This window comes from Choristoneura fumiferana, chromosome 5, assembly GCF_025370935.1.
Source record: "Choristoneura fumiferana chromosome 5, NRCan_CFum_1, whole genome shotgun sequence".
NCBI classification, from domain to species: Eukaryota; Metazoa; Arthropoda; class Insecta; order Lepidoptera; family Tortricidae; genus Choristoneura; species Choristoneura fumiferana.
Genome location: NC_133476.1, coordinates 14,409,707 through 14,434,510, shown reverse-complemented (window position 1 = coordinate 14,434,510; position 24,804 = coordinate 14,409,707). Strand labels below are relative to the sequence as shown.

Here is a 24,804-nt window from a genome sequence, read left to right as displayed (position 1 = left end):
GATCATCAAACTTCCGGAATGGGGGCTTGTGACATCACTGTTAGGTAAAAATCGTCATATTTTTTTTTGTTTGTCAAACAAAAGAAAGAATACGTGTACAACATTATTTTATATCGAACTGACGGATTAACAGTTTTTTTAGTCGTCTAGCCTATTGTGCCCAGCCAGGCATAACGCAATCAAACTACACATGCGTGATTAAAAACAGTTTTATTCAAAAACTTATAACATTCCAAGCATTTAATTTGTACATCTTTGTAGCATTATCGAATCTAATGCTCAATTAACGCATTAGATTAGGTACTACCTAGTAAATAATACCATACCGTGTATGATAAATGTGTTCAACATTTCAAGTTAAATAAATATACTCTACCTACTTAAGATAAATTATAATAAGCTAAGTAAATAAGCGATCATGACAATAACTCGTGCAGTATTAGTTCGAAGTCATGGACACACTGAGATTTTCACAAGATTCAAAATTTAGCATTCTTTATTATTAAAAATAAGTCAAATCTGTTTAAAATTTTAGCACCACTAAAAGTACTGGCCTAGTTATTAATAAATTCTTTTCTACTATAAACTACCTAGTACATAAAATATAATAATTGATACAAATTTCAATACAAAGCCTACTCCGTTCGCGTTTCATTCATATCAAATTTCGGATATTATTTGCTCGTCCTTCACGTAAAGTAAATGTAACCCGAAAATGTGTAGGTACAGTCAAGAAAATTAAATCACGTCCCAGGGTGGAACCGTTGTGCTACTAATATCATATTGACATTCCTTCCATACATCTACTAAAGAAAGCATGACGAAATTGATTACGATAAGGTTCCACCCTGGTACGTGATTTAATTTCCTCGACTGTATAACGACGCAGTGAATTATTTGATAAAATAGTGCTATTACACTAAATAAAACAAATACTAACATAAATGCAATGCGAGATCAATAAATTTCGCACAAATAATACCTATAGGAAGATTCATTCACGATGACGCGTGCCGTGGTTCTTATTAATGGCTAATTTTGACAAAACCTCGCGTCTTCGTGGATGGCACTAGGTAGGTATGCAGTGTTTTCATTCCAGCATGGTGTGGGTGACACTTGATGCACGTTTCGTTTTACTCAAAAAAATTGCTGCGTTCTAAATATATGGAAGTATATTTCAGTTGTAGTCTGAATATGACTGGCGTAAAATATTTGAACATAAAGAACTATGTTATACGAAATAAATCTAAGCCATCACATTTTTATAATCAATTAATTAAATTCAAAGCAAAATTAAGTGAAGAAACGTAATATGCACGTAACGAAACACCAGTGACTCGTTTAGTGATGGGACTTAATGGATCTTGAGTTATATCGGTACTTATTAATTGCTAAGTAACGAATATTCTTGCAAACTCCGTTTAGCCTTACTTATATGGCAAATAATATTCCAACCTAGAATTTCACTAATATTCTCATCAAAATTAGCGTAATAATCGGATTAATTACGACATTAATTATGATTAAGATTTTAAATTATTAGTTTTATCGACTCAAGTTTCGACACTTCGATTCTCTAGTCTTGTGATATTGACAGCTGTCACCCGCACCATGCTACAATGAAAGTACGTAGAGCCATCAAACATTGCCAGTTAACTTCCGCTTCGGACTTGTTTTAATTCTCTTTCGCATTTGATTCTTAGTCCTAATTAATAAGGAAACAAATGACGTAGTGAACTTAAACCTTTAAAATTCGTTGCACGTATAGCTTTTTCATTCATAAAATAAATAAGTACCTAAGAACCTAATAAAATCTTAGTTAAAGACACATCTCTTTTAGCATAATTGACGTGAATAAACTTATTTACACAGCAGTATCACCATGTTCAAGGTTGAGTTGTTTAAAAAAATCTCATGCTAGTCTGTTCATTCAATTTAATATAATATTATTGAAATATCTAGTTTTATACAGAATGAGACGGATTGCCAAATCTGAAAATAGTGTCGCCTATCTAACCAGAGTAGGTGGTAGGTACTCTGGTTCTCGGAAAAGTCACATATATCTTATTTTAATTTTATATGAATAGTGGCGATTATTAATAATTATATTCTACTAATAATTCCAGATATTACAGACACGCTTAAAGCTGAACACTGAAATGTGTATCAAAAGCAGCAATTGTCTGTCACAGATTTAGGCATGTAATAAGACAAAATTTAACGTAAAACAAAATAAGATTCATAAGTTACAGGAGCGGCCACACCGCTGCTTAAAAACGGTGACGGTGCACATCACTGCGATTCCACACCGTTTGCGTATTTTAAGCAGTGGTGTGGAGAGCATGCAATAAAAACGGTGCTCATACGATGCGTCACTACGATTCCGTACCTACTGTCATCGATTTTTAAGCAGTGGTATGGCCGCTCCTTAATACAGTGCTTACTTGCTTCACTTCTAGTACTCTCTAGTAGTACCCACTGACTTGTCCTATCTATGCTTGTAAACTCTTAGCCAAGAGCGGAGATCCCGGCGTTCGAGGGAAGACAACGAATAGAGACAGCTGAAGTAGTGCTAGCACCGCGCCAATAATATTAGGAACCTGAAACAAGTGTAAGTATACTTGAAATTGTTGTAACAGCCATACTATTTATAAATAAGTAAGTTTGTGAGTTGTGTGTTTGTTACTCCTTCACGCTAAAATGCCTGGACGGATTTAGATTAAATTTACGATTGGACGTCTGAATAACACATATGCTACTTTTAAAATCTCAAAATCGTAATCGCATAATCTAGAAGACATTAAATTTTTATAAAAATAGAAATAGAAATTTATAAATTTTAATAAAATTTAATTAAAAATTCGTACTGTCATTTAAGCGAGCGAAGTGTTGAGGTTAGTCCTATCCTACGCTAATTATACATATTGTGAAATTTGGCAAAAAGTTAGTTTATAATCTGGATTAATACATAGGGATACTTTTTATCCCGATATTCCCACGGGATAGGAATAAAATCATGAAATAACAACCGCTGGGCTTACAGTCATGAAATTTGGTATGTAGATAGCTGGACATCTGGACTAACACATAAGCTACTTTTTATCCCGATATTCTCGCGCGCGGATAGGGATAAAATCTTGACATAACAACCGCTGGGCTTAGAGTCATGAAATTTGGTATGTAGATAGCTGGACATCTGAATTAGCACATAGGTTACTTTTTATCCCAAAATTCCCACGGGTTAGGGATAAAATCTCGAATTAATAACCGCTGGGCGTAGAGTCATGAAATTTGGTACGTATATAGCTGGACATCAGGAATAACAAATAGGCTACTTTTTATCCCGATATTTCCACGGGATAGGGATAAAATCTCGAAGTAACAACCGCTGGGCTTAGAGTCATGAAATGTACGTATATAGCTGGACATCTGGAATAACACATAGGCTACTTTTTATCCCGATATTCCCACGGGACAGGGATAAAATCTCGAAATAACAACCGCTGGGTTTAGACTAGTTTAGTCTTGAAATTTGGCATGGTTGTTTTACATAATATAACATTAATGAAAACCACGATGTAATTTTAGGGAATTCCCGCGATAATTTAATAAAATCCCGGAATTTCTATTCAACTGCTGTATCTAATGATTAACGCGTGCGAAGCCGCGGGTAAACGCTAGAAAAATAAAATAAAAAAATTGTGAACAAATAAAAATCAACAAGCCAATTTCAAAAATTGTAGGTAGCCACATTTTAGGTAGGTATATGGAGGTCGTCATTCAAACGAGCTAGTTTAGATTGCCACTGAATGGAATTTTTTGGAGGTCACATAACAAATAAGCAGAGGTAAAACGCGTGACTCGACAGCTGTATCAATATCTCAGCATTTTCTAGCCTGCAACAAAATTGAAGATGTGCGTCGGGAAGTATTCACGTGAAGGTGACGTGCGAGCATTCGGACCTGTTTGTTTAGCGGATGATCTAGCATAGGCCGAATCGTTCATAGCAGTCACGGCAGTACGATTTCGTTCCACTTGCCAGTCAGTAGCGTGTCGTAGGAGCGGCCGTGCAAACCGGCGTATTGGCCGCGTAGTGAACTGACTCGCCACTGTCACCAGGAAAATCAAAATGCGTGTAAACACCCACTCGCCACCCTATTCTATTAGAATAGGTAGAGTAGGTGTTTACACGCATTTTGATTTTCCTGGTGACAGTGGCCAATACGCGGTTGCGCGGCCGCTCGCTACGACGACGCTACTGAATGGCGAGTGGCGAGTGAACGAGTTCATACCTGCCGAGTGGCGAGCGAGACGGCGCGGGGTATGCTGAGAGGAGTTGCGGGGGTGGGCAATCGGCCTAGTAAACAAACCAGGGTCAGAGTGGCTCGCTCGCCATTTTGCTCGGCCGAGTACTAGGCCGAGTACTCGTCACATAGTACACACGACCCGAGCACTCGGCCGAGGACACTCTCTCGCCACTCTACTCGGTACGTGTGATCAGGGCAAGGTACGAACCGAATATTCGGCCGAGAGCACTGTCTCGCCCGTTTGCTCTGTACGTGGTAATGGTTGACGCGTGCGAAGCAGCGGGCAAACACTAGTTGATAAATAAAATAGTAATCATATCATAATTACAGTCAAAAATGTATCTTCTTCTATAAGGCCGTACAGGAACCACAGCGAGGATACGACGAATGACATGAGGATCATGGGGAACGGAAGGCATTCCGTACATCTCATCCTCAGCACATACAGCAACTTGCTCATTGGCGCCGCTATTGCCACCAATGTGAGCACACACGCAGACGTACCTGCAATTTAAAAATAGAGTATTTCATAACCGGTTTATGTATGCGAAACAGAACGTGGAAACAGAACTTATTAGATATCGGTTACACTCTCTGTCATTAACAATGGATTGATGAATATTATTGGAAATATCTCATTTTCATTAGATCATCAGTCCGTCAGTCCAAGAGGGTTACACGATAATCTCTCGTCATTCTGACCAGAACGATAGACTGAACTTATGAGAGATTCTCTGAGAGAATTATCTAACGTATAACTGATGTCTTACAATGCGTGGTTGAGGGACTGACGACATGAGTGGGCGATCGAACGCCGCAATGTAATACTTAAATAGTTGCGTAGCTATGGTAGGGCTGGGCTAGGAGCTCAAGGACCCTCCTACAACCTCTATAAGTATTATGGATAAAAAATAAACCTAGTGGTGGCTAATGGAGCAAGTGCAAACAACGCCAAGCAAGAGAACACAGTAAACAAGAATTTGGGGCCCAATTTATTTTTTGCACCAGTGTCCTGGGTTACCAGGGTTGCCTAAATAGCTACGCAACTGGTGGTTTAACACATTCCATGCTTAAAAACAGAAATCACTTTTAAATTCTTAAACAGACGCAAGACGCAACGACGATAATAATATGATGTCATAACGTAGTTTTTAAAAAAGAGCGTGAATAGCGTGAAATCTCAAAGTTCCTTCATTCGATTTGGTTGTGGTTTTTAGTATGACTTTATATAAGCAAAGATCTTACGCGGAGTCTACGATGTGCCCGGTATATTTATAACTAGCAATTTCGACGAATATGTTACTCGCATCGATCTGCCGTATGATTTATTAGGTAGGTACCATCAGCCAAATATGTGGTCTACCACCCTAAAACTAATAATCGTTTGCATGTCACAAATTAAGTTAATTTGAAATTTGAAAATTGAAATTTGAAATTTGAACAATAATGCCAATAGACGTGTCTGTCAACTGGAAAGTTCGAGTCTAGCGACATATTCATTTGAGAGGAACTTGTTTAAAAGTTGGTAGACCACTTACTTGGCTGATGGTACATCGTAATATTACGCAAATTCTTAGGCATGTCTGAAATGGCGGCGTTTTGTGATTTACCTGTGAAGGTCGAATCGGATACTCAGAGACTTAGCTTAACAAAATGCACATCTAAGTGGCAGTGAGCATGCGCGTGCTCAGGGGCCATTTATAAATTATCTCACACCAATTACGATCATTGGAACTCCCTCCCCCGTTTTTTTGTCACACTTATTATTATGAAAATCTGTATGTGTCACAAATCAACTGACCCTAAATGTGTGACTAAATTTATGGATGGCCTCTCATTACGAGGGACATTCAGGGTGTTAACTTCCAAGAAAGAGAATCCTAGAATCTTTAGATCAACAGTTATATATTAGTGTTATTATTAGTTATATTATTTAAAAATTGTTTTAAGCCAGACGATTTTACGCGATCCCTAAAATCTTATTATTGTTGTTTTATCTATTCTACCAACTCATAATTTACGCCACATATTCAAAACGAGATAATAGGATGTGTACCTATTGATTATAACGTTTTGTATGTGTGGCAAAAATTATGATAAAGTACTATTTTAGCTACAGCCTGTGGCTACACCCACAGAGCCAAAGTACACATATATATATATATATATACTGTGACAGAGCGTTGTCACCTTTGCAAACTCCCTATAACTATAACCTATGTACGGAAAATTCATCCAGAACCTAAAATATTCCTTACATTATAAAAGGAAACAAGAATAAACTAATGAACTGAAAGAATTACTTTGCTCACACGCAACCTTATGATAGCTATGTTTATGCAAGAAATGTGTGTTCATGCAGTTCCTTAAAAACAAACAAACAACAAAGCAAAAAACCGCAAAGTAACGCCTAATTCAATAAATTATTTGAAACAACAATAGGCATTATTGAGACATTACAGCACAGTGTTTAAAATTTAGATATCATAATTTTTGCCACATGTACAAAGCATGATAATCAATAGGTATGTATCTTAATATCTCGTTTTGAATATGTGGCACAAATTACGCGTTCGCTTCATAGAATAGATAAAACGATCCTACATAGGCTTGCATTGGGTTTGTTCTAGGGTACATAGGCAGTGCTAGTTAGCGCCTCAGTACTGTGTGCCAAGCCCACACCAGATTAGGCAGTGTAGTACTCTGCTGCCTACTCAAGGCACACCATTGGCTTATGGAACCTATTCAACATTGATATGGCACATTTTGAACCTTGTGTTGAACCTTGTGTTTGGCACTAGGTTGATTGCTGTTAATATATTTATTTATTTGTGTGAGAGTCTGACTTGAACTTAACTGGTTTTTCATTTTTATTTCAATATTAAAATGGATGTAGTTCTGCAAACAGGAACCAACCCACACCTCCCCCCAAAGTTGAAATAAGTATGCAACAAGTTACTAAAATGCACCTTCTGTCAACTCTATAGAGTGCATTTTATTAAATGTTGCATACTTATCTAAGCTTTGGGGGGAGGTGTGGGTTGGTTCCTGTTTGCAGAACTATGTCAATTATCATTTTGAAACATGGCAAAAAAACATATTTCATAATGAAGTCCATATCCTACCATGAATTTTATTACTTGTTGCTAAATCAAAAATTAATTGACTGGTCATATTTATTGTTAATTTAGTTTCTTAATTTTGTCAATTATGATTATAATGAATTGACTAATTTTTATTCCTCTACTCTGGAACTTAAACCAGGATAATTTAAGTCTATAGTATAGACTATAGGCACCATACTTTATATGCAATTAAAACTCTAGATCCAAATATCCAATTATAAAACAACAATTGAAGTCAACTAAGTAAAAGAAAAAATATGACTGAATTCATCTTTTCTGACCTAAGCAAATTTTTTTATAACATGGCTGTGATATAGGTTTTGAGTAATTTTTTTTAATGTTTAATACTTGCGGGATAACTATAGACACTAAGCAATTTTATATTTGACATCACAGAATGCAACACTAGGATGTACAATCAGCAAAACTATAAAAAGGCCTTACCTAGACGACTCAATAGGATTTCACTATTCTCTTCAACTCTCACATAGCCCAGCATGAAAAATAAAACCCCCACTGTGACCAATATCTGCTTCAAAGTAGTAGATTTTTTATACGTAAAAACATAAAACAGTGCAGTGTATGCTGTCATAAGAGTTATACCAATAACATTCACTGTGACTATTACACTATCATTCTTTGATAACCCATACATTAACCACAACCCAGTTCTGTAACAAAATTGAGACATTAAAATTCCATAGAAATCATTTAAAAGTTAAGTCTTACCAATTACCATGAAAACTTACGATAAAACGCCGGCGATAAAAGGCAGCGGGGAAGCTTCCGCCGTAGTTCTATTCACTACATATTGCTTGCATACAAGACTGAAAATAATAGACAGAAATGTAGGAAAGTAAAAGAAAAAATGTTTATTTTTTTAGGAAATAAAGATAATTTCAAATAAACTTACATTCCTGACAAAAACTGTAAAACAGTTGTCACTACGGCTAAGCCGCTCACAAAGCCTCTAAACTCTGCTAACACCATTGTATTGTACAATTATCAATACATTTCCATTCAAAAAAATTAAAAGTTATTTTTATTTCATATACATGTGCTGCCAACAATATTACTCCAACAAGGCTTTCTTTTGAAAATTATGGTTATTTATTTATACTTTTTCATGACATTGACAGCAACTTTACGCTTCAATTTACGCTGCTATAGTTGCGTTCGGGGAGTCCCTGACGAGCAAAACAAACTCTAAAGTTTCACGTTGTAACGGGACCGAGTACTCTGAAAATTTGTATTTACGAAAATGAACCATATTGCAAGGAGAGAAAGTATTTTTTTTATTTTTTTCCATAGCGCCTAACGTAGAGACCAATCCACGATGAGAGAGATAGTTACAACCGATGCCATTTGTCTCGTTCTTTCATCTCAATAAAATACCATTATTTAAAATCTAACGACTTTGTTTATCAGGATTTTGGTATTGTATGTCCTTATTGTAGTACTATTAATAAATAAAGTAGTTGACTTACAATATTAGTTACTGTGTATTCAATTTAGAAGTTAATATAATTATCAGTCAGTAGCTGAGTTATGTTAATTATTGTTCGTAAATTGGCACACGATTTTTTGTAATTTGTTGATATTGAATGATGGCATATTGCCTTGCTTAAGCAATTTTACTAACCAGTTGCTTAACTACACAAAAAAGACTTCAGTGATTATAATATCAATTAGCAGCAAGATTGAACTTGTCTCACAAAAATCTTAGGTATGGTCACCCTATTGAAAGGGATAAAGGGTATCGGTACTAGCTATCTCGTTCGTCGTGCTTTTGACCTGCAAGTGCTGGTCCCGTTTAGATAGTACGTCCATGGGTATACTAGAATACTCTATTTGAATTGAATCAAGGCTTTGAGTATTCATACTCAAAGCTTTTTTACTTCGAAACATGTGACCGTATACGCCCTATAATAATAATATGTTTAGTCTCTTTTGCTTACGCTAAATTTGCGCTAAATGGATGAATTAAAAAAATATATGTGACGTGTGGCATTGACGTTGACACTTGACAGTACGTAGCTAGCGGCAGGGCTACTACGAAATTTTAAACTCGAAGTTCGTGTCGTGCGGTCTCCTTAAACTGTTTAATACGAGAGCGAGGGAGGGAGACGGTACGACACGAACTTCAAGTTTCGAGTTTCGAGTTTCGTAGTAGCCCTGCAGGGCTACGAAATTTGAAAATCGAAGTTCGTATCGTAGCGTCCCTCTCAACCTCGTATTAAATAATATAAGCGTCGGCGGGACGGTATGATATGAACTTCAATTTACGAATTACGTAGTAACCCTGCCCAGTCAGAGTGTGTTTTTGAAGTGTTTTGGTCGTGTTTACTTTTACTACAGTATAGCTAAAGAACGCAAAGTTACCGTTCTTCGAGTAATCAATGGTTTCATTTTTACTGCTTTTCATTACGGGCAAATAGATTCCCAACCACAAAATTCAGCTAGATGTCTAAAAGTAAACCATCTTGCGATACGGTTAATTCTTATTAAAATATGATACGTAAAAGGACACCATGAAGGCGTTGAAACTTATAGTGCATCAAAGCAGCTTCAGTCGTAAGTATTCCTTGATATAATCATGCATTTAATTAATTAGTTCTGTAATATTTACTATTGATAACGATTTATTCCGACTGGGGCTATAGGGTTAACTATTTATGATGATCTTACAGCGTGCGATGTTGGTAGTTATTACTTGCCATGGTTATTCGATAAGATCAACTTAGTTAAATAGTCATCCACTATCATACTCAAATAGTCAATTACTTAAGTGTATTTTAATATATTTTTAATTTACCCTCATATGCCAATGTATACGAAAATAGGACATCTAAGTTACCGCTTCCTTAGATTCTAAATGCTTTACCTGATAGTACATACCATGATGTATGCGAGTCTGTAGATGTAAAAAATCTACTTACAAGCATTGTTCTCTCAAACCTGTTCAATGAAATGTTCCCATTAGCTGCTCAGGGGGTGGTTGAGCTACTTCAAATTCTATCTATGCTCTTAAGAGCATGGGATTTGGTAGCTTCATGTTTTTGGGTATGTTAAGCTAAGTGCCATTTTTGTTTGCTTCTTTTGATGCCACTTACATTTACAAAAAGATACTTACATATATAATTTATTGAATCAGGCGTTACTTTGCGGAGGTCCATATCAATGAAATGCAAGGAAATTCTTTTAGTTCACTTACATATATGTTTTTTATTTCAGCTGTGGACTTGATAATAAACCTAAAAGATTATCCTGGCCTAAAAGAAAAGGATGTAGTAGAAATTTATCATCCTGAAAATGACTACCCAAGGCTACTGCTACAAGTCACGAAAATGGATGTACCTGGAAGAGGGAGAGGTATATTTCAGTTTATAAACTTATGCACTTGATAGAGACAAGTGGCGGTAAGAAGGAAAGATCTTTGCCTAGCAGAGTAAAGCACTTTAAATTGAATGTGAAATTTAATTAAAAGTTTAAAGTAATTATTTATTATTTATTTGTAGGCCTGACCACTTCCTCTTAGGCTTTTTTATTGTTTTTATGACATCTTTTGTTTTTGTGTGCTTCTTAAAGGTTGCATCAGATATTTTTTTGACAATTTGCATAACTAATGACCGTTACATTACTAATGAATGTCAATAAAAAAAAAAAACTTTCATTTGTGTAGTGATAATAGCGTATCTACATGTCGAGCTAAACTCGATATAAGATGTGAGTTATCCGGGTCATTATATTTAATAATAGCGTATCTACTTAAAAATGTGGTTGAAATGAAATGAAATGAAAATGAAATGAAACTTATTTATTTGCTTTAAATGTAGTACATTACACAATGTTCAATGAATTATGAGTCTCATACATTCAAACTTTTTTTTTAAGTCATGCAAATATTGAGATTTACTGTATTAATAACAAAATACTACTCTAATATATATCCATTTGTTTAGTTCCATCTATTATAAGGACCTTTTGCAACAAAAATGTCTGTTTGATAAAAAATAATATTATTCAATTTGTGTCAAATATCTGTACAGTAAATCATAAAATGACCTTGTAGATCTCTTTTGAGAAAATAAATTCTTACTAGCTTATGCCCGCTACTTTGTCTGCGCGGATCCAGGTTATCGCGCGTTGGCGCCTTCTACCAGAATAAAGGGTATCCTATGTTGATCCTTGGGTTTCAAACTATCTCTATACCAAATTTCATCAAAATCGCTTCAGTGCTTTCAACATGAAAGCGTAACATACAGACAGAGTTACTTTCACATTTATAATATTAAGTAGGGAAATAGGGATTGACATTTTTGTTGGATTTTTGTCAACAGAGGTTTTCCTGAAGCAGTGGTAGATTTTTTGGTATTTATTGCTAAAAGCTTCTTTAAACCATTGGTGTGCAGTGAGGGTAGGCAGAGCTAGCATCTGTACCCACAAAGCTGCAGGGTAAGCATCAGTGCTGATGGCTACCCTCAGTGCACACTCCTGAGGCCGTATTGTCTAATGGTTTTAGCAATTACATCCGCATTCTCTTTCTTACGTGGGCTTAAGCCGTATGACAGAAATAAGTGGTTCCAAGTATGTTACACAATAAGGCCTCAGGTTAAAGCATAAATTGAATAAAGCTATTGTGACTTTTACTTTGATTTTTTCTAGATACCATAAGTGTGGAGCAAAGCATTGCAGCCACATTTCAACTACGGACATTTGCTGATGTCTATGTAAACATTGTCAATGTTTCTGATGTGGCACTAGACTCAGTGGAACTGACATTCAAAGACCAGTACATGGGCAGATCGGAAATGTGGCGACTCAAAAATCATTTAGTAAGAATAAGCTTAAAAATATTTCTTTTATCAGTATGCCATATTTGCATATGATTTTAAGTAATAAATTGCATTAATTTGCTTACCACATGCATACTTGCATTTAATTAATCAACAACAAACATTAGTTGACTTCAATTAAAAAATCCCAAAATACATTTACAGGCATGTTCAATCAAACAAAATGAAACACTGGAGGAATTTGAAGATATCTTGTAGATAAATTTTAACAACCTCTTCTATGCAATTGCTTTGATGTTATTGGTGGAGTTGTGTTTTAATATACATGGACACAGTTTATTTTTTGATTAAAAGTTTTAAACTTGATTGATTTAGATTATATTGTTCTCCAGTACAAGAGCTCGCATTTTTTTTCTTTATGCTGTTTAGATTAGTCCAATTACTTCTTTCATCAATAGTTACCTAACCTAAAGACATTGTAATATCCAGGTCAGCACATGTGTCTACCTCAACAAAAAGATTGAATACTGTGGTGGAGCCATTAGATGTCAAGTGTACGAGATGTGGTCTCAGGGCGACCGAGTAGCCTGCGGTGTCATTACTGAAGACACCAAGATTGTGTTCAGATCTTCAACATCAATGGTATACTTGTTCATCCAAATGTCATCAGAAATGTGGGACTTTGACATACACGGAGATTTGTATTTTGAGAAGGCTGTTAATGGTTTCCTTGCGGAACTCTTTGCCAAATGGAAGGTAGTTAGCTTTTTATTTTTTTATTTCATATTTTTTTTCATCTACAGTCACCTGCAATAAGATCTGCCACAGCAGAGCATGCAAAAATGTATGACCTCGTAGGCCAGTCTCAGAAATAGAGTCATGCACACTTTGTTGTGTCAGATAATTAGTACTGGTAACTGTACAACCAATCGATATTTTCAGAAGAATTTGTTAATAAAAAATTAAACTTATCAGTTTTAAACATCTTTCAAGATAAGTAATTTTTTTTAATTCAATTTTATTGAAAATGTTTTACAGAAAAATGGGAGCAACCACGAGGTGACAATTGTGTTATTCTCTAGGACATTTTATAAAGCCAAGTCTTTGGAAGAGTTTCCGCAACACATGAAGGAGTGCTTACAAAAAGACTACAGGGGCCGGTTTTACGAAGACTTTTATAGGTAAAGTAACTAACAAAATAAAAACAGTAATTTTTATATATGAAGTCATCATACCATTTTTAATTCAAAACTTTCTGTCTACTAGAGTTGCAGTCCAAAATGAGCGTTATGAAGACTGGTCTAATGTACTCCTTCAGTTAAGAAGGCTGTTTACCGACTACCAAAAAATTGTTCTGCAGTACCATGAGAGGCCAAACATAGATATACCAACTGCAATAAACTCTACAGCAGCGCAGGGAAACTTTTTGGAAGTTCTTAACATGAGCTTGAATGGTATGCATCAAGAAGTTTCTGATTGCACCTTAACAGCCTTATTCATAAAAAGTCCTTAATTGAGGTTTGATTGGTCTGTTACTTAGCAGACTGATTAAGCTTGTTAGACGGTTGTCAAGAAGTATGATTCATAAACGATTGCTAGCAGTCTGCTCTGCGCGAGTCTGATAGACGGATTAGACGGGTTATGTTACATCTTGACAAATCAAAGACAAAAAATGGCCTCATCGACAATTAAAAAAAAAAATTACAGCTGTGACAGCAAATTAGCAGGAAAAAAATAAAAAGCGAGATGTTTGTTTTCCCGCCATTTCCGATCCGCATGTTTATGTTGTACCTAAGTGCAAAAAGCCGTAATTATGTTAATCATCCTAATTTTTTTTTTCATATTTATTGTTAGTAAAGTAGCAGTAATAAATACAACTACAATAGATTTTTAAATACAAATTCCTGAAAATAAATTTTCCTGGATTTTTATTAATCTCGGCGTAACCTTCCTTTCACTAAAAATATCTTCGGTATGGTTTTTTGCTCTTGTCAAAGTCAGCTGTTCAAACTTGTGGCGGCCATTTTGTTACTTAGCAGGGAGATAAAGGAGGGTCTACGGTCCTCTAACTTTAGCAGAGCCTTGATCGACTGATTAGCGCTAACAGACGTTTATGAAACATGTTTTTTAGCATCGGGCCTTCAAGGAGGCTCTAACTTTTTTGTGAATAAGGCTGTAAGTATCTGCAGAAGTGATAAAAAAAAGCTTTCAGTATTCTTGAAGTCTATTTCCAGCGCCGGCCCTGAGCAGCGTGGAAGCGATGTAGACATTCGCGCTCTACCTTGATCAAGGGCTAGAGCCAGCGCTGACTATTTTTGAATGGAATTATCAATTTCGTTAAGAGCTGCGAATAGTTTCTAGTTGTTCCAAGTTCTATTTTTATCAGTAGTTAAAATTCCCCAAAGTTGTGAATCCAAAGTGAAAAGTCCCATATATTATTTAAAAGGGATAATTTTTTGTTTTCAGTATTTGAAAAGCACTACCTAGACAGATGTTTCGACCGGACCGGGCAGCTAAGTGTAGTCATTACACCTGGAGTGGGTGTATTCGAAGTTGATAGAGAACTTACCAACGTCACAAAACAGCGGATCATCGATAACGGAGTAGGCAGTGACTTGGTTTGCGTTGGCGAACAACCATTACACGCCGTGCCGTTATTAAAATTCCACAACAAAGACAACAATCTCAACTCCATAGACGACTACTCTATGCCCCATTGGATTAACTTGTCATTTTACTCGACAAACAAGAAGGTTGCGTATTCCAACTTTATTCCGAGGATTAAGTTGCCACCCCGGAAAAGTCAGGAACCACTTAAGAAGATGTATGAAGACGAGAAGAAAGGGAAATTGCTGAAGGAGGACGAATATATGCATAACTCTATATTTGATTATGATGCATATGATGCACAAGTTTTTCAGTTACCTCCGGCCCATAGCACATGGTAAGTTATAATTTACAGCCAAAGCCAAGGTCACCAATATTATCCGCGAAAAGTCACATAAATATGTACAGTTGAAGAAACTGAGTCGCGTACCTTCTCGCTGCAAATGACATTTTGTCATCATCATTTCATCATCATCTGTCGAGTTTTTTTTATGTGACTCGTCAAGTTTTGTAATTAGTGCGGTTTTTTTGTACTTGGCCTAAAAGTTAACTAAGTACCCAGAAGTTTTTATCAATAAACTGAGCCATCTGTCGAAGTTAACGAAAATCAAGAAAAACACGGTGTATTCACTGGTGTAGACATTATTATACCAGTCCGTAATTATTACCTGCATTCCTGTTAATAATTGTGTACATAATAAAATGAAGAAAAAACATTTTGTAAGTGAAAGATTCAGTGGTCTTGAAACTTTTTAGAACACTAGTAAACGATTATTTCTATTACGTTTCAGTGTGCAAAGAGTTGCTCGCACTAAGAAGACGTCAGTGGCAGGCCTCGAAGGCCTGAGGAGGAGTCCGCCTTCCTCCATCACTTACCACAGAAAAATGTCGGACCCTGACATCCATCACAGTCTCGGCGATATACTGTCAACAGGACGTATGTACACATTCCTTACAGCTTAGTCTTGGTAAGACTAAAAGCGACCACTTTAATGATAAACACGTATAATATAAAATTATAGGCCATTTTCTGTGTCATAGTGGTTTCGCACTAAGACCGATCCAAATCCAATCCGTACCCGTGAAAATACGGTGTGGAGTAGTCGTAGAACTATTTGTATAGTTCCATCATCCAATTTCTTTCTGATCTAGTGCATACACTGCCCACCATAGAGATAGTTCTACGACTACTCCGGTTCCGATCGGATTCGTATCGGACGTAGTCACTCGGTCGGAAACCACTCTTCCTGACTTATGGTTGAGTTTTTTTACCCCGTAGAAGAATATGTAACCGTCAAAATTTCGAAAAATGTTTCTGGTAGTTTATACCCAAGTTCGAAAGTTGAAGTCCCTCTCACTCTCTTGTTAAATACTATTAGTGTGAGCGAGAAGGCAAGATACAAAGTTCGAATTTCTAACTTAATAATAACAATAGAAATTTTTATTCACCATCACAAAATATAAATTACAATATACAGACAGATAACATTAACTTCGGAGTATAAGACCGGCATGCAGCAAGCGCATGGCGTAAACCTCAATGATATTAGAGGTATATTGTTTGCCAAATTTCAACTTTAGCTCTAATGCGTTAGACTGAGCGTTATTTGTTTGTCTGTAAATTTTATAATATAAGTTGAGTTGTTTGTAATGCATTCGCAAACAAAAAGTTTTATTTCTAATATACCTTTACATTATAGCTACCTACTATGTACTATGACACTGGAATCTTATATGGAGCATCCTCAACGGTTTTACTCTTCTTGGGGAACATAACACTGAACTTAGTGTCTAGATTAAGGAATAAAACAGTTTTAAAATTGTCTTAAAAAATAAACAACAGTGTGCGGTTCTTCCACTAACATTTTGTTGCATTTGCATGATCGTAATTTTTTTTTTTATTCTGACGCCGGCAGTGACTTAAATTACCTACGTAATTCATAAAAATAGCAGTTCACAAAAAAAACTTCTTTTGTTTGCTACTATGTTCTGCTGAGTATGCCAGCGTGTGTGTTGAAGTATACAAATTTAAATAGCACCTTTAAATAAGCGGTAACAAACCTCAATTTCCAGCCAAACGTTCCTCAGATTCCAGCTTCGACACTCCAGACTCCCCGGGAGGCGCCCGCCTCTCGCCTCGGAGCTCCATATCTACACACAAACCGGTCATAAGGACAGGAAGGGCTCTTATCAACCCGTTTGATCCCTCACATGTCACTGTCAAGTTGACCAGTAATAGAAGACGATGGACCCACATATTTCCTAAAGGTAAGGATAAGGAAGCATGAGTTGTACTTCAATAGTTGGGCATGTTAGTCTAGTGTCACTGATTTGTGGTGTTCAATAGAAATAATATTTTATCAAAAATGGTACGAAATGTTGATGTTGCCATTACGTCATCAAAAACTTCGTAGAAGGTAACGCATCCTGGAGACTAGCTGCTAGTGTCCAGAAAGTAAGTATGATATTTTTACTTCCTGGACAGTAACGGGTTTCGAACTCTCCAGGAAGTAACTATGAAATTACTTCCTGGACAGTAACGGGTTCCTTTAAAAATTTGGAACCCGTCACAAACAGCGCGCGGGCCTAGCGGCAGTGTTGGGTGTAGTTAACTAGTTCCTGTTTTGAAATGGGTCCATGTCATCATTATCATCACCATCGTCATCGTCATCATCACTGCCAACCATCATCATCACCATCAACGACCATCATCATCATCTTCAGTATCATCATCAAAATCATCATTATCACCATCAACGACCATCATCATCACCATCACTAACAATCATCATCATCATCACCATCAACCATCATCATCCAAATCACTAACAATCATCATCATCATCAACATTAATCATCATCACAATTATCATTATCATCATCATCCTCACCATCATCATCATCACATCACATTCACCGTCATTTCATTATCACCTATCATTTTTGAGAAAAGCGCACCATACATATACAAGCTTCGACCGGTAATTGCCATAACAGGCATTGTGAAGTTTTAATTTATAATTTATAAAATATAAAAAAATAGTCAAATACGTATTATTTCACTATTGGAATATACTGCTTTCAATTCTAGGTCCCACGGGAGTATTGATTCAGCAGCATCATTACCAAGCGCGGCCGGCCGGCGAAGCAGCGTCCAGAGCCGACAATCATCGCAGCACCCATCGTGATAATCACCGAGAGAGTCATAGGGAAAGTCATCGGGAGAGTCATAGAGAAAACAATATGTCCAGCCATCGAGAAAACAATATGCCGAGCCATAGAGAAAACAACATGCCAAAGGAGAATGGGTCGTCGATGATAAATAATAGTCATCCGATGTACCAGGTTGATGGTTAGTGTGTTATTTATTTAGGGGCTGTTTCACCATCCATTGATTAGTGTTAACTGACGGTTAAATGTGATGCCGTCTCCGTCTATTCGAACAAAACAAATAGAGACGGCATCACATTTAACCGTCAGTTAACACTAATCAATGGATGGTGAAACAGCCCCTTAGTCTACTAACTGTCTAGCTATTTATCGCTATCCCGCGGTAACAACACGATTTATCAGAATAAAAACTAGTCTCAATATGTCACCATACCTCAAATATTGTTTTTATTAGCAAGAGGTATGCTTGTTCAACGAAATCCAAGATTTTTAAAACATAAATAAGATTTTCGGATCCCGAACGGGGTTGGAAGTTTCGAACCCGTATCTCATGTGGCTTTAGACGCCAGAGGTGCCCTACCAACCGAGCCACCGAGGAATGCGAACAATCAACCAAAAATTAGTATTATCAAAACGTGTGATTTACAGGAAACATAATGTCGAGTCGCAAGCGTATGATAAGTGCATCAGGTGCTTTGAACATACTCGGCACTGTATTAGGCCCACCGTCCACCAACAACGCCTCTTTAGCTTTGCTATGGGGTGCCACAGGAGAGCAGGAGTGGACGCCCGCCCTTACAACAGGTTAGTTACTTCTTTTTTTAAGGGATTGCGTTATTGAGTGCGTGTATTTAAAGTGTAAGCTTGCTTATTTCCTTTCAATTATTTTCAGTTAAAATATACTAGGACTCTTTGTAAATTGTGAACGATTTAAATCTTGTTTTAGTACTGTCAAAAAATAAGAGAATTCTCATAAAAACATCAAAGTTAACCTATTTTAAATTCTAGCCAATATATCTATAATTATTACAGTTTGTGTATTTCCATTAAATAATCCTAACAAATCATATTCAACCATCTACAATACTACGTAAACACAAGCTGATTTCTGGTTCTCCGCACTTGATACAGTTTTTCCAAATAACAATGCATATAAAACCCAATCATTCTATAGTCTTCTTAGAATTAATTAAAAAAAAAAAACCAGAAAACAGTTGAAGGGCTACCAGCCCTTGTAATATTCGATTTGAGTTTACTAAGTAAATTCACCATGTACTAATCGTTCACCTCATTTCTAATGTTTCATGACACCGTCGCATTGGTTATCGGTGCGCGTTGGATGTTCGCGGACCATAGCGAACCGAGCCATAGGTTTGATATTCAGCCCATTTATGTTTGCATCGAGTAGCTGCGTAGTTATTATGTATTTTCTCCTGTAGCATACTGTCGCAATGAGATTGGAATGAAATAAAGAAATAACATGACAACATGGGAAAACGTAAATTAAAAATGCGCATGTCATAAAAGTGAAAGCAAGATCGCCGTGTTATTTAAATGGCTAACTAGTAAACTTGATCGCTTTTTTAGTTTTTTTACTTACCTGAGTCTTGAAGTATTTAATAAGCTGAGCTTTATTTATTTTTTAGAAGAGTGGCAAGACCATCATACGGGTGAAATATAGTTTAGTAGTCATAAATAAATGTTGCCTTGTAGAATACCTACATACGAGTTGGCAGAATACAACTACAAACAGATGGAAAAAATAACTAAAATTTTACACACAAAATAGTTGCTAAATTCAAGAATTTTGCGTCATAAATGTAACAGTTTAGAAGAAATCGGCAACCCCATTTAATTTCAATATATTCACTGTCGTACCTGTGTCATACAAAAAAACTAGGTTAAATTTCACGTAGAGTAGATGTTTTGATTTCTAGGCAACACGATCAAGAGGGATTTTATTTTCTGACACCGAGGACAGTGTGCTACAGGAGTTGTAGACATCTAAACACGCTTGGGGGGCTCGCATATTATATGACGCAAGTAGTGTAGACATTTCTAAAAAATAATGAAGTAAGTGAACGTTCTTGCTGCTTTTTAGAATAATAAGAAATTTCATTATGATTATGACATGAATTAAACTGGGCAAAATAATTTTGAATTTTTACACCGTTTTTTTTATAACACCATATAGCTTATTTTCTAAAACTTCAAAAAGTGATTGCATGATATGATTTAGAAAAAAACATGAATATTATTAAAGTCTTCAAATGATTAATTAATTCCACCATTTCATTAGCTATAAATTTCTGCGCTTTTTAACAACGGTAACTAACAAGCATGTTATACATAATGCTAATGAAAATACCACTGAATAAAAATACATATGATCATTAAGATGACGAGACGCCCGAAAGCAAGTAAGCCAGTGGCCGTGTTGTCTAAAGCCCGATTTATACTTGCCAGAAAAATCGTGCAAGTTGCATTACATTGCGAGGCCGTGAAGACAACGACTTGTCGGTGGTCAATCGAGCGCGCAATGTGATGCAACTTGCACGATTTTTCTTGTAGTCTAAACTGGACTTAACGCTCTAGCGTCCGCGATCGCATTCACCATTTCTTACTACCCTCGTTTTACACCGTGTGACAGAAGGAAGTGGTTGTAATCGATTGTGATTTCAAATGTGTTAGGCAACAAGGCCTCAAAGGGCTTATTGTCTAGCGTACCACCAAAACATTAGACAATACAGCTACTGGTTGTACAGTCGCCATCAAAAACATGGGAGTTATTCAACTGCTTAAAATATATGGACACACCCGTATTGCCAATCACGTAAGTGCATGTTCAAATATTTTGATCACTCGGCCGGCACCACAGTCACTGATGACGACTGTACAAAAGCTGCTCGAAACGAAGATTACCCAGGCAACCAACGCGCAGTCACTATTTAACTTTAGTACTGTCTCAGAATATTGGAAATCGCTTAAAATTAGAATTAGTCGCCAAAGTGTACGATGCAAAAAATCTAATCTAAATCTATAACTATAATTAATTTCCCAATTACTTTGGCCAGGCGTGGACTGGAAATCTCTGACCATCCCGGCCTGCTTGCCCATAACAACTGACTACTTCCCGGACAAACGGTCGCTACAGAACGACTATTTAGTGTCCGATTACAATCTGCTGCCGGACGATGTGAATGCCGACTTCGCACAAAACAGGGCTATATATAAAGAGCCGTTGACTACCATGGAGGTTTTCAAGGAGCTTGTTTCTCACCGGTTGGCTCAGGTATGTGGATTCTTGATTGATTGCTCTGAATTTACATCTGGCGAGACAATAGACGCGCGCACTCGGCTAATATAAACATTATAATTTCTGTGAAAGAATTAATGCATTTCTTATTTGCCCAGTCCGTAAAACTTTCATAGATTTTTAAAGAAATCTTTCTAGATTTCGGCGGCAAAAGATTATATCAATTATGTCTTTTGCTCTTTGCTCGACTTCATAATTTTCACTATCACTTGACGACTTTGTGAGAGTAATCAATTTATTTTAATCGTTTATGATTTATGCTCTACAACAATTTCTAAGTATTCGCGGTATTTTTTTTTCCAACCAGACACAGATATAACAAATTGCATTGGCAAAATGGTCCATACACAAACTGGAATAAATAGAATGGCGCCACCTTCTATGCGGAAAAAGCATAGAACTAAGACCACGTAGACTAAGAACGTACCTAACATTTTCTTCATGAATATGGTCCACACACAATCTTATTTTATGCCAAGTACTGGCTGTTCGAGTATATCTGTCACTCAAAGTAAATAAAAAAAAAATATACTTTTAAGATTGTTTTTTTGGAATCTTTTTGTATTTTTTATTTCAATTCCAAATTTTTACTTTTACGGTCATTCCGTAAAACCTAAATTGAAGTAAAAATTTGGAATTGAAATAAAAAATACAAAAAGATTCCAAAAAACCAATCTTAATTTGATTGCTTAGTAACGATATCTCTTGTCCGGGTGAGCGGTTAGTTCCAATGGAGTGCCGAAAAAGTTTCTCGATGAGGGCTATGGCATAGATGTCGCTAGCGTCACTGCTTAAGTGACTAAGTAAGAAACAAACAAGCTGAGATATGAGGTGCATAGGGGAAATTCGTGTCGGTACCGTTGACCATCAGTGGTGTAGCGGTATAGCACGCGGTACGGATTACCGAGGACCTGGGTTCGATTCCCAGTGATGGTCTTATTTTTCTGTTTTTTCTGTGCATCTATATTTCAGTTTGTATTTTCAATTTATATACTTTTACTCCCTAGGGACTAAATTATTCACTTTACTCCCGCCTCGTAAGGCTATATTGACCTACTTTTAGAGCATGAGAAGTGAAAAATACGTTTCTTTTCTCTTTCCAGGGCTTCCAACTAATAGTGGGGGTGAACGAGAACGACGTGATCGAAGCGCACTGCCCGTCGACGCCCGCGCCGCCGCCGTCCAAAGTCGCGCCTCAGTGCAGCAAACCTGTCAACGCTGCGCCTACGAAACGCTACCTGCTTTCCATTGGAAGGATCTTCCATAAACTCACCCTCGTTGGCTCTACTATCACTGTGACGAGATATCGGCCCAGGTAACTGGTGATATGTTTCTTGAACACGTTTCTTGTGTGACTGTTGGGATTATTTGAGACCTCATGTAAGTAAGCATCCATACTAAGGCTCCGTTTCCACCAGAGATGTGTTTTTCATGAACCAAAAGAAACGCTTCATTTACCTCGCCTCGCTCAGCTCAGCTGTTTCCACCAAAGATGTGCTGTGCGAGGATAGGTAATTGAAGCGTTTCTGTTGGTTAATGAAAAACACATTCCTCGCACATCTTTGGTGGAAACGCAGCCTAATACTCCGCATCGTCTGTTTTTTTTATTCGCCCTAAAGGCCAAAGATCCTTGCTTTTATTTACTTGATTTTTTTCCGTGTCTTCTGTTACTTCTTCTCGCCTAAACTGAAACCTCTGTACCAATTAAGATTTAATCTTGTATGGAGATGGTGTGACACCCTGGGTAGGTGTTTGAAGTTCCTCATCCGTACTGGGTTCGCTTGGGAACTAATAGCTCAAGCCTCTCATTCTGAGAGGATGCCTGTGATTAGCAAGAATGTATAACTAGGAGAAGTTACTTCGGTTGGAAGCAGCCTGCATCCACAGTGAACCCGGGGCTTTAACCAGGTCATCCGTCCATCTGGACGGACATCCTACGCTGCGCTAGCCGACCCGCTGCCGCTTGCTAGCCTAATAGTACCTATTTATAATATAGTTTCTCTTTCAGACATCCTTACCCGCCTTTCAACATCCACTACCGTTATCGCTTCCATGCCCCGAACCACGACACTTACGAAGTGTCCTGGGTCTCCTTCACCACGGAGAAGCTGGAGACATACAATTGGAATTATATGGATCATTACATTTGCACGAGGGGCGACACTGACTTCGCTCTGGTTGAGGTAAACTAAAACAAACTATCTGACACGCCTAGAAGTAAGTTGTTTGTTTAAAAAAAAACATTTTTAATACAAGATTTTTTTGTTGACTGTACGCATTGTCATCCGAACTACATTTCCGTGCCAAAATTCAAGTCGATGCCATTAACCGTTGAGGAGTTCCGTCCTGCGGAGCCGATCCTGGCTGGGCCACGAGGATGTCATTATTGTATTGTTACCAAATTTAAATAAGTATGCCAAATTTCAAGTCAAAAAGTCAAATTCAACTTGCAAAATTTTATCTGCGCATATGTATGCGCATACATTGCGCATTGTATGTATGTATGTACATACATTGCAAGTTAAATAAAGGTTTAAAAAATAACTGATAGACTAGGTAAACGAGCTCTAAACTACTATATCTAGAGACGAAATTTGGCAGCATACGCACTTCTAAAAGAGTCTGTACAAATAGGGTGAATGAAACTGATACTATACTAAACATAAACTGAACTAACAAAGTCTCAGTGTCGTAAGTCATTTTGATGAAAATTTACTTTTATTGTTACCACGAGAATTAAAGGACTGGTTCATTCAGGGCAGAAGACTTAAGCTAAAATGGTGTTAATTATAAAACATTTATTTTGATCAGGCTCTGAAATACTGGCGATTCCGAACGTTGTTGCTGCCTTTGAACAATCCCGCCACCAAGCAGATTCTAGAAGACGAAACCACCCATTGCGACATATACCCCACCCCTACAAGACAGGACTTGGATCAGCTCACCGACGGCTTCCTCAAAATGACTGAGTCTTACTTCAATAAAGTTAAACGACCTAATAAGCAGAGGGTAAGTACGATTCCAAAACAAAACAATTACATTATTACAAAATTAGAACCATTCTTCAAAATTCGGGCCTCTATTCGAGACACTTTGTAAAGTTCTACACATCAAAATCTATGAAGTATCTGTAGAATAACCAAAATTTGATTCGGAATTTCTAATACGTTTTTAAATGCTGGATAGCTTGATTCTATCTAGGCTCTTATACCCACCCCGGCCGTGATTGCACGCGACAAGCGACACTTCGAGCGTATCTCGGGTGACATTCTTTCTCGGCCCGGATAGTACCGACATGGGAATACCGACCCTGTTTTTTGAGTACACGTGCATAGAAACTGACAAGAGCTACTATGGGCGTGTACACGAACACAGAAAACAGGGTCGGTATTTCCATGTTGGTATTACCAGGGCCGGGAAAGTGTCACCCCGTAACTCTAATACATTGCATGTGATGCGAACTGACTGCTGCACGGTGAACA

The 24,804-nt window shown here is 37.1% G+C and overlaps 2 protein-coding genes across 7 annotated transcripts in view; one reads left to right on the top strand and one right to left on the bottom strand.

Annotated features, from left to right (window-relative positions):
- Nucleotides 1–193: 193 nt before the first annotated feature.
- On the bottom strand, nucleotides 194–8,573 carry slv (sugar transporter SWEET1). The gene is made up of 5 exons (XM_074088112.1): nucleotides 8,346–8,573; nucleotides 8,182–8,259; nucleotides 7,877–8,103; nucleotides 4,636–4,811; nucleotides 194–2,600 (listed from the first exon to the last, which is right to left on the bottom strand). Exons 1-5 carry the CDS (start codon nucleotides 8,420–8,422, stop codon nucleotides 2,493–2,495), a joined length of 666 nt encoding a protein of 221 aa, XP_073944213.1. The 5' UTR covers nucleotides 8,423–8,573; the 3' UTR covers nucleotides 194–2,492.
- Nucleotides 8,574–9,676: 1,103 nt separating this feature from the next.
- Iml1 (GATOR complex protein Iml1) overlaps nucleotides 9,677–24,804 on the top strand; it is a 31,760-nt gene continuing 16,632 nt past the window's right edge. For 3 of the 6 annotated variants that reach the window (XM_074088111.1, XM_074088110.1, XM_074088109.1), the window contains exons 1-16: nucleotides 9,722–10,006; nucleotides 10,667–10,804; nucleotides 12,098–12,267; nucleotides 12,718–12,984; nucleotides 13,267–13,409; nucleotides 13,495–13,682; nucleotides 14,695–15,172; nucleotides 15,627–15,772; nucleotides 16,909–17,103; nucleotides 17,927–18,187; nucleotides 18,655–18,810; nucleotides 19,363–19,377; nucleotides 21,081–21,298; nucleotides 22,426–22,637; nucleotides 23,331–23,505; nucleotides 24,134–24,331. In XM_074088111.1, the coding sequence (XP_073944212.1) occupies nucleotides 9,964–10,006; nucleotides 10,667–10,804; nucleotides 12,098–12,267; nucleotides 12,718–12,984; nucleotides 13,267–13,409; nucleotides 13,495–13,682; nucleotides 14,695–15,172; nucleotides 15,627–15,772; nucleotides 16,909–17,103; nucleotides 17,927–18,187; nucleotides 18,655–18,810; nucleotides 19,363–19,377; nucleotides 21,081–21,298; nucleotides 22,426–22,637; nucleotides 23,331–23,505; nucleotides 24,134–24,331 (3,003 nt within the window). In that variant the 5' untranslated portion in view covers nucleotides 9,722–9,963. Of the gene's footprint in view, nucleotides 9,696–9,721; nucleotides 10,007–10,666; nucleotides 10,805–12,097; nucleotides 12,268–12,717; nucleotides 12,985–13,266; nucleotides 13,410–13,494; nucleotides 13,683–14,694; nucleotides 15,173–15,626; nucleotides 15,773–16,908; nucleotides 17,104–17,926; nucleotides 18,188–18,654; nucleotides 18,811–19,362; nucleotides 19,378–21,080; nucleotides 21,299–22,425; nucleotides 22,638–23,330; nucleotides 23,506–24,133; nucleotides 24,332–24,804 lie in introns of those variants that run through there. The other 3 variants (XM_074088106.1, XM_074088108.1, XM_074088107.1) reach the window with 3 other exon arrangements.